Consider the following 12,583-nt stretch of genomic DNA (forward strand, 5'->3'; position numbering starts at 1 on the left):
TACGGTATATAATATATATATATAGGTCTATATATATGTATTTATTTAATACGACCTATATGAAAGAGAATAACAAAACTGTTTATTATTGTGCAGTATTTAAGTAAAATATAACATTTCTGAAAACTGTTTTTGAAACAGTCTACCGATCCAAGTAATTGTGAGAAAATAGCGTTAAATTATCTACAATGTTATTTAGTCAGAAATTACGTTATAAGAACAAAATAATGGTTATACAATTTGAAAAAAAAAATGCATTATAACATAAAATTATTGTTAGTTGTGAGGTGTACTTCACCAATTGTTTACGCTTTTCCTTGCAGGTTACACGCGAGCAGACACCAATGTGGTAGAAGTAACGGCAGAAGCTGTATCTTCGTCGTCCATTCGTGTCGCATGGACGCCCTCATCATATACTTGCGATGTCCTAGGATATACTATTCGCTACGATCACGAATACAACAACGAAACAAGTATGAAAACAGGGTCTACTGAATAATTTTAAATAAGCTAGCAAAATAAGATACCACCAGGGGTGTATCCAGTTTTTTCTGGGTGGGTCGTGATCATAATTGTTGGACCTTTTCAGTGGGAGACAGGAAAATCGATTACAGCGCCACCAGCTTGAAGAGGATGGCAGGCTCAGTTTCAGAATTGCTGGAATTGAGATAGATTATGTCACGCAATTGGCAAGGACTTCAGGGTTAAGTTGTTTTTCCCTGTGTCTCATTAGAATTTAAAATCAGTTTTGTTTTTATTTTTGTCACCAGCTATCTTACCACAGAGAGTATTCGGTGGTGTATCCAAAAGTGCGCGGGGCCGCAAGTTCCCCCAGTCGCCCCCACCCATCCCCAATTTAAAATGTCAGGAGCAAAAAAAAAAAAAAAAAAAAGGAAAAAAAACACGCTCAAATCATATCACCTTATTTTCTGACCCACCTCCCTCTCACTTAATCTTCAGCTCCCCCACTTCACATTCGTTCCCCCAACCCCAAATTCAAGATTCCCAAGATACAGTATTTAATATTAATACAGCATATCGTCCAAAATGCAAATACTGTAGCTACAAACTTGAGCACTTAAAATAATCTTTTTCATAATAAGTGTATTTTTTTGTTCAGTTTCGGAATTTGAAATTGTCAATGGAGGAAACATACGAAGTTCAATACTGCAGTCCTTAATAGAAGACACGTGGTACACAGTCAGTGTAGCAGCAATGCATATTGAACAAGAACTTGATCAAGTCGGATTCGTCAAAGTATCCACGCTCTCAGGTATTTTAAAGAGTGTTTTGAGCTCTGATGAGGGGCTCTAGAAACACTCGGCCGATTAATTAATCTGATTGATTAATATATTTTTTTTTGTATGGGCGGCTGTTAGGGCCAATATGTTCTACTGCCTCAGAAGCTCTAGCAACACTCGGCTGGTTGATTAATAGATCTTTTTTGTATGGGTTGACGTTAGGGCCAATATACTTTACTGCCTCTATTATACTGCCCTTATTGGAGGCTTTCGAGATAACGAGAACTTGTTTATGGCTAGATTTAGTTTTAACTTTTGAACTTGCAATATGGGTGGAGGCCATGTGTAAATAAGCTAACTTTTCTACGTAAAAAAAGTTCTGTGCATAGTTGCGCATCCGCACTTCAAAAAAGGCGGAGCCAAGTTGGCAAATTGTGACGTGCTACAGCGTTTACGGTGTGTCAAAAACTGCATCATAATGTTGATTCGAAAGTTTTTGTCGTATTGCTATTTACATATGGAATGATTAATCACTGTGATATTAGATGTGATGTCATAACAATGCCAGAATTAAGACAAAATTGTCAATAAATATTTGTATTTGTAATCTGAATTCAGGAAGTACACAAGAAACCATAACGACAGGTAGGCATGCTTCAGCTACTACCACGTCAAGTAACGACCAACAAACAACATCCAAAGAAGGTACAACTGTTGACGCGTCAGCTGAGCCACCATCAACGAAGCACACACCACCTACTTCGAAACAAGTAACCAATACTGCAAAATGGCCAAGCCATACGACGATTTCATCCGTTGAAACAACACCTGTATATCCAATAGATAGTATTGAAAACGGAGGTGTAGATCTTAAACTAAGCATTGCATATACTAAGGTATGCAAGAAAAGATAAATAAATTATATATTGTTTTGTAATTAATAGTTTTCATGTCAGTTGGTAGTAAGTAAGAAGTGCTGTTTTAGATTTTAATATTTAAATGAAAATAAGAATATAATTAACACAAATATTTTTAAATGATAAATCGATTTCTCTTCATCTTGAATTGAATTTAGCTTTATAATGGATTTCCACAAGCAACAAAATATTTTAATATGCATGAAAGAAGCGATATGGACCACATATTAGAATATAAAGTTGAATACGATATACCAACTGTAAAATACTACTTTTTATTCCATTATACAAAGGATAATTCGTAATGACATCTGAGTTTCTGTTCTTTCTTCAAAGTTTAATGCTACCGAAGAAGAGGCTTTTAGATCATCAATAGCTACGAGCACTAATTTGTATTGTCAGCAGGAGCCAGACGTGTGCATGGGTCCTCCGAAAGTCGTTTCGTAAGTAGGCCTATTCCACTAGTGACGAATATGCTTTCATTAGACATACATACATGTATACATACATACAGACATACATAGGCCTACATGTATACGTACATATACTGTATTTATTCGAATAAACGCCTCGGTATTGTTGAGAAGGGTTTTTAAGGGTCGTGTATTTGAGGAGGGGGGGGGGATTTTTTTCTTGTGTAATGTGGATACGTATATCCTCAAATAATCACCCCTTAATTTCCCTGGAAATGGAGCTACAACACACCGCTTACAATGTGTATCGTGTGATCATACTTTTTGATCTCAACCAGGTTAGAACAAATGTAATTTTCCTGGATTAGAACATTAATAGGATAAATTGAGAATGATGTTGCTTCCATTAGGTTTGTTTACAGTCATTGGGTGGGGGAGGGTGGCATTTATTTAAGGGAGGCGTTTATGCCAAACAAGGCTTTCGAGGGGGCGTTTATTCGAGGGAGCGTTTATTCAAAGCGGGCGTTTATTTAAGTAAATATGTATTGAACGTTTATTTATTGAACTTGCCTTCTCGTAGAGCTTTATACCTTGTCCAGGAATTTCTGGCGCCGCTAATTAGGAGCTAGCTCTGAGGAGGCTATTGGATCTCGTATTTTACTTCTTCATGTTTTCGTTACTGTTTGTGCGCGATGGTGTACTTGTTAGTGATGGTTATAGCATTAATACGTCCATGGCTATAGTAAATTCATAATTACCACGGCAAATTGAGAGTAGTAAAGTTCCGTTGGTTTTTAAACCTGACAATAAAATTGAAGACTTTATAAAGACTGAGCTTTTTATTCGGTACCCGTACTGTGCATTTGAATAATTAATAATAGACTTACTTAATCAGTAAAATTAATTATTATTCATAGGAAGAAGCACGTCCAGATTTTCCCCTTCTTAAAAATTAGCCTGGTATTTCATTTTGTATAAATGTAGGGAACGTGATATTATTGTATTTGAGATGGCTGATGGCTCGGCATCTCGAAGAAAAAGACGTGTTATAGGAAAAGCCACTACTGATGATAGTACTGCAGTTTCTTTCTTCATAACTCAAGCCTATAGCTCTGAGCTACTGATGCTTTCAGACGATGTGCAGAGCATGTTGACTGCTTATGAAACAAATATTGAAGAGGATCTTGGCTACAACTTCGAACTGGAGATCGACGACTCTACGACACAAACTTCCACTTCTTCAACAACTACAAGTAGGCATACGACAAGGTTAATCGAACCAGTCACACCGGTACCCGGCACAAAGGAGCCGCCAGTCCTCGAGCCATGGGCCATAGCCCTCATATGCTTTGCTGGTGTCTGTGTGATTGTTCTCATTGTCGTATGCTTCTTAAGTGCTAGAAAAAAGTGAGTAACAATTTCATTGAGAGAGGTGTGTAGTTTTTTATTCTGATCATGTGTAAGTCATTTTTTATACCGTGTGTTCCTCTCACTTTTTTCAAGCCACCAATTTTATTTTCACAAGCAAAAATCACTTTAAAAACCTCAAGCTCCTTTTGATTTGACATAGGACTTAACTTATATATCAATTTTCAATTCAAATCAATTTAATATTTATTCAATTTAATTTAATATTCGACAGTCATGCTACGCATGCTAAAACTGCATTTTGTGACTAAGGGTTTTCTCTACACATTGTGGCTAAAAGTGTAGGAGCCTAGTTTCGAAAATATGGAGTAGGGTTACGTAATAATGAGCGCCACTGGGTGTAAACACCGTGTTGGCACGCCACTTGATGACCTACCGTAATGAAATCAGTGGTATTGTCCCATGTATTGTATGTGTGCCGCTAGCAAAGAATGGTACTGTACACAAATCATTTTTGATGATGCCACATAAATTAGCATTTTTGATAATGTCACATAAATTAGAATCTAAGACACACACCTAGTGAATAAATTAGTGATTTTGACTTATTGGTAATCAGTCAAAATTAATAAGATAATCGTAACCTTGTTAATATGAAATTTAACCAAACATAATGTATTAGTTTAATCCGATGGTCTTTAAATGATAACTTCTTTTGATTTTTTAGGAAAAATGTAAAATTTGATGGTGGTATTGAACTAACCGGAGGTACAAGAGAGGCTGCGTCACAGGCAAGATATAACGATATCGTAGCCGAAACCAACAGAGGATTTGTGGAGGACAAGTAGCTACTTGATAGTGAACATTTCCTGAGTGTCTTAGCAACTGAATAATCAGAACAGAACCAGGAATTCGCGCATGCGCATGTCCTACAAACAAAACTACGTTGTCACACAAACGCACGTGGCTCAGTGTACATTTACGCTATTGTTTTGTGGGACCTTAGTCCATTCTCTTTCGATCGACCCACACCTAACCGTCTGTATGAAATATGGTTTCCATTTTGTTCTTCTATCTCTATCTTCTATAATTATTGTGTTTTTAATGTGGTGTACTACAGTATTCGTTTGATTTATTAGATCAATAAATCTAGTTCACTTTAATATTGTATACTGGTGTCAACGTTAGAATTTAAAATCTGAATTGTGGACACTTAATGATGGATGTCTCTATATATAGCAGATGCTGTTGAAATTGGTAGTCAACCTCCATCAAAAGCATACCGATAGGCACTGTAATCATGTTAGTGACTACTTTTCAGTTTTTCTTGGAGGTTTGCATGGAGTGGACAATTTAAGAAGGGGATTAATATTTAACTCAAACCTGGGGCACTTTTTTACATTTCTATTGTTTGGTAAAAATGATATCTGTGTTTTTATTCCATTAAAAACCTAAGCCTGTTTTCCACTAGGCGAAGCTCATGCGCATTCACATTTTTATCCGAGTTTTTGGCTTCAGCGAAATCAGTAGTTCAAACTGCTTTTACTTTTTGCGAAGCGAAAAAATATGCAACCAATCTGTGCGAACTGGCGCTTTCGATTCGCCCGAATAAATTCGCCTAGTTGCAAACAGGCTTTAGTATTTGGTGAACGAAAAGTGATCAATTACTCCATCTTCTTTCTACAGTAACATACTCGATAGGACAAAATACAGTGTATATCAAACTGTTACTGTATGTTGAGGACACTGTAATCCTATCAAACGGAATCTACTAAACTGACTAAAGAAGCAAATACTATTTAATTTAATGTCATTTTAAAAATAAAAATGTAGTTGTATAACTGTTTTAAAAATTGTGTACTATAGATTTTTTTCTCTTTCTACAGAGCCATACCGGTATATACCAGTGTTTTAAGAGTGATGTGGATTTACTATTTTTACTATAGATTTTATTTAAATCTGCCATAATATATTAATACATTATTGTATGTCTCAATTATGTAATTTACAACTTTGATGCTTTTAAGTGATGAAAGACTAAAATAAAAATAACAAACATGAATATTGTTATGAAGCACCTTCAAATTTGAATAAATGTAATAACCTAGACCTGTGCGTAGGCAGTGCCTTGTCTAAACAACAGTAAAACACATAAATAAAATATAATAGTCAAGAACACAGGCAGTGTTTTATAAACATTTTATTTGCCGGGATGATGTTATAATAGTGTTAACCGAGGTTTCCAAAATGATGACACAGTTGAAGCCTATATTATAAAATATGTATTCAGATTCATTTCCCACTATCAGATTAAAATATTTATGAATTATGTATACAGAAGAATATGTATAATAAAATATGTGAGACATTCTCAAGACTTGTCTACATTGTATAGTCTATAGTAATTTTAGTATTTTTGTGGAGTAGAACTCAGGGTTGGTTAAGTGATTTTTGCCTTTATTCACAAGGTCCTTACCTACGACTACGCGATGTAATTTTACATTAAAAGCCTCCTCCTCTTCACTATTACTTTATCATATTGCAAGGTTTTTTTTTTATTTGTTAATCAATTAAAGACCATTATGTTATAACGATAACCACAAATATTTATTTGTTATTGTTATTTATTCATTCTAGAAAATACAAATTAATATAAAAACATCAAAAATAAAAAAAATCAGGAATTCACGACATATAGGAATAAAGGTGACTTGAATTTGAATTTAAAATTATTTTCCTATTATTTTTTGGTGCATTTTTGTTTTGGGGTGGGGACTGGGCCCCTTGAATCTGCCAAATATTTCAACAGAGTCTGTAGGTGTGTGGCAGTATCATGACTATTCAAGGAGAAAAAGATCGATTAAGTGGAATCCTGAAGTCCTAATGTATTTATATATAAACATCAACTTAAATGCAAAAAGAAACAAGTCGTATCTTCAACGAGAAAAACGGCTCAGTGTGTTATATTGGAAATTGCATGGTGTTCCTATTCACCGATATCATGCACAGCGCCAGCGTCATTGGTACTACCTCGGTTGTTAAAATGTTTACATATAATAATAGTAATCTAATACTTATACAATAATCATTTTTTGTATTTTAATGGCAATCTTTGCAATTTGGTGTAGAAATAAAATGGCCTTAAACGGGTGTGGTTTTATTGCTCAAGATACAAATTTATTGTTATTATATCATCACTTGAGACACGCGTAGAATTGACTAATTATCTTGTATGATAATTTATAGGCGTAAAGCGCAAAGTCCAGTTATAAATGTCACCACTCCCATTATTAATAATCAACAGCTCGTAGCAATCACGCTTGTAATTACCTATTGTTGAGCCGTAGCGATTCTACAAACCATGAGTTGAACAAAATAAACTGAAAATTAGATTTTAGGCCTTATTATGTCTAGTGTGCTTGTTAATATAACATTATTTCAAAGACCCTACTGAAGTTACAAAAGTTGTCGAAACACTGAGGGATATCGCGGATCTACAGCCGTGTCACAGCTTGTGTTATCTGATTTATTTGTTTACTTCCAAACCTCATCTCACCTCTGTAAGATTACATTCACTATATTTTCGTCATATGAGAGAGTACCGTTTACAGAATAAAGATCACCGATACTGAGAGGTATTGCCGTTTCTGTGTCTGGTGTCATTTTTAATCATTAGATTATATTGGTCGTCAACTTTTAGAATATTAAAGTATTTTTAACAAGAATAAACAATGTCGTCCAGACGGGGACTAGGAGTATTTATACTGACAGTATGTTTTTCCTTCATATCAGTTTGCAACGGGACATGTGAGTATGTTTCTAATCACATATGTAGTAAATTTGTAAGCCTTTTGTCTTTTAAGTTTTTATAGCCTGAGATTTTTTTTGGACAAGGCACTTTTCCACGTTTTCTTAGGAAGGACCAGTCAATGTAAACCTGCCATGTGTTCCTATCCACGATTTTCCTCACCTTATGCCAACTAAAGTTAGCTTTGACCACGTAGATGTCAATATGACTGACACAAATAAAAAAATGGGCCCCAAAATGATCTATATTTTTTGTTTCTTTCAAAGTTTAGTCAATGGGTCTGTCATTCTGGTAGTATTAAATCTATGGCTACCAAAGATTTGGCCTCAAATTATTATTTATGCTATCTTTATTATATATATATATATATATATATATATATATATATATATATAGGCCTATATATATATATAGAGACAAGGCCTATATATATCCATTAAAATGATTCTATTGCAGCTAAATCTGAAATTTTTAAACAATAACAAAATGAGACATTACACGTTTTCTACAATACTACAAATTAAAACAAATTTATACAGATTAGACATTGAATTACATTACATTATCAAAATTATTAAAATTATTTAATGTTATAAATTTGTTAAGATTACCAATTCAAGAGATTGTTTGAAGGTTTGCATGGCGACGTAATAATATATAATCGTTGTGGTAGACCACGTAGATTGTTCTGAAAAGAACTGTTGTTTGTTGAGAATGTCTCGACGTTTCGATTGAGTTGCTCCGATCGTTTTCAGGAGAATAATATCTACAGAGAATCCAAACAGGGAAAAACTTATATGCTTGGATAGTGAGACTTGAGGCTGATTGGTAGAAAACTAACAATAATTGAGACTATGTGAGAAAAGGTTAATACAAAGCCAGGTAATCACCAAGATAGCCACCAAGTTGGCCGCCATTACAGGCTAATAATGCTGCCAAAACCTTCTTAATTATATTCTAATTAGACCTACGTCTTAGTTAATCCTTACCAATAAACTAATGTACGTCTGATTTTTTTTGTTTCTTGAAAAAGAAAAAGTTTTTCAGTTCAGTGTTTCTTCAATCGTATCCCTTTAAAATGGCTGTCGAATTGCAGTTCCTTTGTCCCATAGCACTGTGCGCCCAATACCTAGTGGTTTCAATGAAATAAATGAAATGAAATAGCAGAAGCAGGCTTGGGTACTGCACTTAGAATACGGTAATCAATAAGTCATTTTTATTGTCCGGAAAATATACCATGATACCATTTAGAACCACTGAGAAACCTTAACAGTAAAAATGACAACCCCCCCCCCCCTCACACTTATTATTATTATTATTATTATTATTATTATTATTATTATTATTATTATTATTATTATTATTATTATTTTGATATTACTATATATTATTATTATTATTTATTTATTTATTTATTTTATACTCATGATTCTTATTAATTTATTTTTCTTAAATGATAATTTGGATTCAGAAAAATGATACGGACTGTAGTCTTACCTCGTGAATTGTCGATAATATCTAATTAAAGACATGGTATAGCTCGTTGAAATTTTAGCATTGGCTTATGAAGTTCATATCTCAACTTAAAGCTATATTTAATCACCGTTTAATGTAATAATAAAATGGGTTTTTTTCAATATTTTACAATTTAGCAGTGGAAAAAGAAAAAGAAATTTTATTTGCCAGTAGTCCTAATTATGGTATGTAAAACAGACTAACAATATAATATGTCAATGTATCCCAGCCACAGCTACAGTGCAGACTACAGATCCAACAAACTTTAATATGGGCTCAACACAAGAGATGTCTACAAATGATTCACCAACAACTAAACCGACAACCGCTATAATTACGACTACAGGTGGAGTAGTCTCTACGAAGGGCTTAACACAAGATACGTCTACAAATAATTTCCCAACAACTAAACCGACAACAGAAACGACAGCCATTTTAATTGCGACTACAGGTGGAGTAGTCTCTACGAAGCGCTCAACACAAGATACGTCTACGAATGATTCCCCAACAACTAAACCGACAACAGAAACGACAACCACTATAGGCCTAATTACGACTACAGGTGGAGTAGTCTCTACGAAGGGCTCAACACAAAAAAAGTCTACAAATGATTCCCCAACAACTACTACAACATTAATACACTCTACTTCGTACGATACCACAACTCAAGATAATAAGGGCCCATCGCCTATAACAAATATTGACACAACAGTGGCTAAAATTACCAGTACTCTGTATTCAACGACGGGCCCAATGAAGGAAGCTACTACATCATCATCAACAACTACAAAACCTCCAAAATATTATTTAATATCTATAGAAAACTCAGGAGTCAACGTTAAATTGAACATACCAAGCGATGAGGTAAAGTTTAATATTTAAATTTAGTATTGTTATTATTATTGTATATAGGCCTATGCATTATATTGTCAATTTACGAATGTCAATCGATTTATTTTCATATAAAATCAAAATCAAGATTTAAACTGGAATAAATAACGTCACACTTTTGGTAACCTTTTTGTATTTCAGTTTGATGAAAACAAATTCAAAAGCTCTATTGCTGAGAATACGATAATGTACTGTACAGCTGAAAACTCAAAATGTGAGGACAATTATAAATACATAAGGCAAGTCGCGAATTGATGGATTTTCTTATTGAGTTAATTAATCGAAAGGGAAATTATAATGTTTCTACAAGTAGACGTTGACAAAGAATACAATCAAGACAAGCTAAAGTAGATTACTGTGGTAAAATGAGTCAGTCAGTCAAACAGACAATCTGAAGGTGAAATTATGAAATTATGAAATAACATGTACCAATAATAAATAGTAGCGATTACTTTACGTCCGAATGAGCTCCGTGTGATGCCCTATATATGGCCATGCAACTATTTTTTTTTTGTCAAAGAAAATTTGATAAACTGGGCAGAGCTTTAGACTAAATAATACAGTGGTTTCTGTTCTTTTTTTTAATGCAAGAGGTCCTTTTTGGCTCTTAGTTTGTTTACATCAACTGAGTCATTATGCTGATAACATAGAGTATGATATAACATTGATATAAAGTAGGGGAATACCCAAAATTACCACTCAATATCTATTCTGGTGAAAAGGATTGCAATTGCTGGAATAAAAACAAATCGAGGAGGCACAACAAGAAAAAGGTGGTGACTAGAACTTACTTTTTCTAACTTGCCTTACTGCTCTTGAACCTGAGAAAGGCAAATATGAAAATTTGCCTGGTCATCACATGTAAAAACTATATTAAAATAGTCTGTCATATATAATCCTAGCCAGATTTTCCAAAGTCACACCCTCATCGTTCTAATCCTCATACATAAGACGTCGATCATATACATGGCCATAGAGAAATATTGTAATCTCTGGCAAGACGCAGCGGCTTCTGTGGTGGTTATTTAACTTGTGATCGCGATTTTGAACCACACGTTGACCATTCTCAGCGGACCATGGTTAGATACCCCAACATGCATTGTTAGTTGACTGTAAAAGTGGCTCACGCTATGTTTCTAAGATGCAAGGATTTAATGGTCCGAAATGTACTGTCGGTTATACTTATGAATAATAATATCATACCTATAATGACTATTGTTACCCTTGCATTATAAAAAAGAAACTTCAGCATCTACGGAATTGTGATTGCCATTTTAATAATGATAATAATACTACTGAACTTTATAAATTTAAATAAGGTGTTCTAAAAAAACAACCATTTTAGACCGAACAACAAGGCACCAACTATAGATGCAAATACATTTTAGTTGTATTAAAATTTCCATAAGGACCATAATAAATTTAATTTTTATGTTAAAGTGTATATACAGCATAAGATTGATCTAACAAGCACCACCGTGATTCCTAAATAGTTTGGCTGTAATGACACTCTGTTAGCATTCCATAGTAGATATGTCGTTTTCTAAATACCTATTTTTGACCGGAAAGAGTTGTTGCACCACGCCTAATGCAGTTCAAACTACCATCCATTATCATAGAGGTCCTATTTACAAAGACATCAATATCAACTTAGAAAGGGTACCTATTGTGTTTGTATTTACCTAGAAAATATTTTAGCTCCACTATTCAATGTATAACATAGCCTATTATATTAAATGTTATAATTGTTCATATTATAGGCCTAACTAAAACCAATATTAACTTTTCAGTGTTTTAACTTTACTATACATTTCGTACTCTAGTCTTAACTTTAGATTTTGGAAATGTAATATGTTAATATTGATATCGTGTGAATTACCCTCCCTTCCTTCCTCACATACACCATTCCTGGTGTTTATGCTGGTATGGCATAAACACCGGGAATGGCCATGTGTAAAAATAAAATGATTTTTTTTAAATTTATAGTTCCTCTGACGTCATCATTTACCACCAGGGATCCAAACCATACTTCGAAGTAAATACAGAATACGACATTCTTGCAGATGATGAACTTCATGTGTCGTTTTATGTCAAAGATCCTTACACTGACACACTGACTGTAATGAACACTGAACAAGCAACATCAATGTTAAATGAACAAAAGGGCAACATAGAAGAAGAGCTAAACTACGAATTCGAAATTGAAACGCCTTACACGAAACCGGATGGGTTCCCCGGCTGGGCAATTTCACTGATAGTTTTTTGTGTTATTTGTATATTTGTTGCCATATATGTATTCTGGCGAGCTAAAAAGTTGGAGTAAGTGAACTCTTCCTACGATACATCGAAATCGCATCTTATAGGCCTATAGATAAATTTCAAATACTTCCAAGTTCTATAATAAATTTTACTTCTGTACAACGTGAACAT

General features: G+C 34.1%; 2 protein-coding genes across 2 annotated transcripts in view; both read left to right on the top strand.

The window, feature by feature from the left end:
* Positions 1-6,314, top strand: part of LOC117117344 — a 23,663-nt gene extending 17,349 nt beyond the window's left edge. Inside the window, exons 18-23 of the mRNA XM_033261618.1 lie at positions 324-473; positions 1,121-1,273; positions 1,860-2,137; positions 2,495-2,601; positions 3,556-3,978; positions 4,667-6,314. Coding sequence (XP_033117509.1) covers positions 324-473; positions 1,121-1,273; positions 1,860-2,137; positions 2,495-2,601; positions 3,556-3,978; positions 4,667-4,787 — 1,232 coding nt within the window. The 3' untranslated portion in view covers positions 4,788-6,314. The remainder of the gene's footprint in view (positions 1-323; positions 474-1,120; positions 1,274-1,859; positions 2,138-2,494; positions 2,602-3,555; positions 3,979-4,666) is intronic.
* A 916-nt stretch (positions 6,315-7,230) lies between these two features.
* On the top strand, positions 7,231-12,482 carry LOC117117357 (A-agglutinin anchorage subunit-like). Its single transcript, XM_033261638.1, has 4 exons — positions 7,231-7,746; positions 9,492-10,126; positions 10,295-10,392; positions 12,140-12,482. Exons 1-4 carry the CDS (start codon positions 7,671-7,673, stop codon positions 12,474-12,476), a joined length of 1,146 nt encoding a protein of 381 aa, XP_033117529.1. The 5' UTR covers positions 7,231-7,670; the 3' UTR covers positions 12,477-12,482.
* Positions 12,483-12,583: the final 101 nt, after the last annotated feature.

The sequence above is a fragment of the Anneissia japonica genome, unplaced genomic scaffold (genome assembly GCF_011630105.1).
Source record: "Anneissia japonica isolate Jap-2015-1 unplaced genomic scaffold, ASM1163010v1 scaffold287725_len345208_cov150, whole genome shotgun sequence".
Lineage (NCBI taxonomy): Eukaryota > Metazoa > Echinodermata > Crinoidea > Comatulida > Comatulidae > Anneissia > Anneissia japonica.

Coding starts and splice junctions, on each gene's coding strand:
- LOC117117357 (XM_033261638.1), top strand. CDS start 7,671: ATGTCGTCCAGACGGGGACTAGGAGTATTTATACTGACAGTATGTTTT. Junction 10,127..10,294: donor TGAACATACCAAGCGATGAG/GTAAAGTTTAAT, acceptor TTTGTATTTCAG/TTTGATGAAAACAAATTCAA. Junction 10,393..12,139: donor GACAATTATAAATACATAAG/GCAAGTCGCGAA, acceptor TTAAATTTATAG/TTCCTCTGACGTCATCATTT.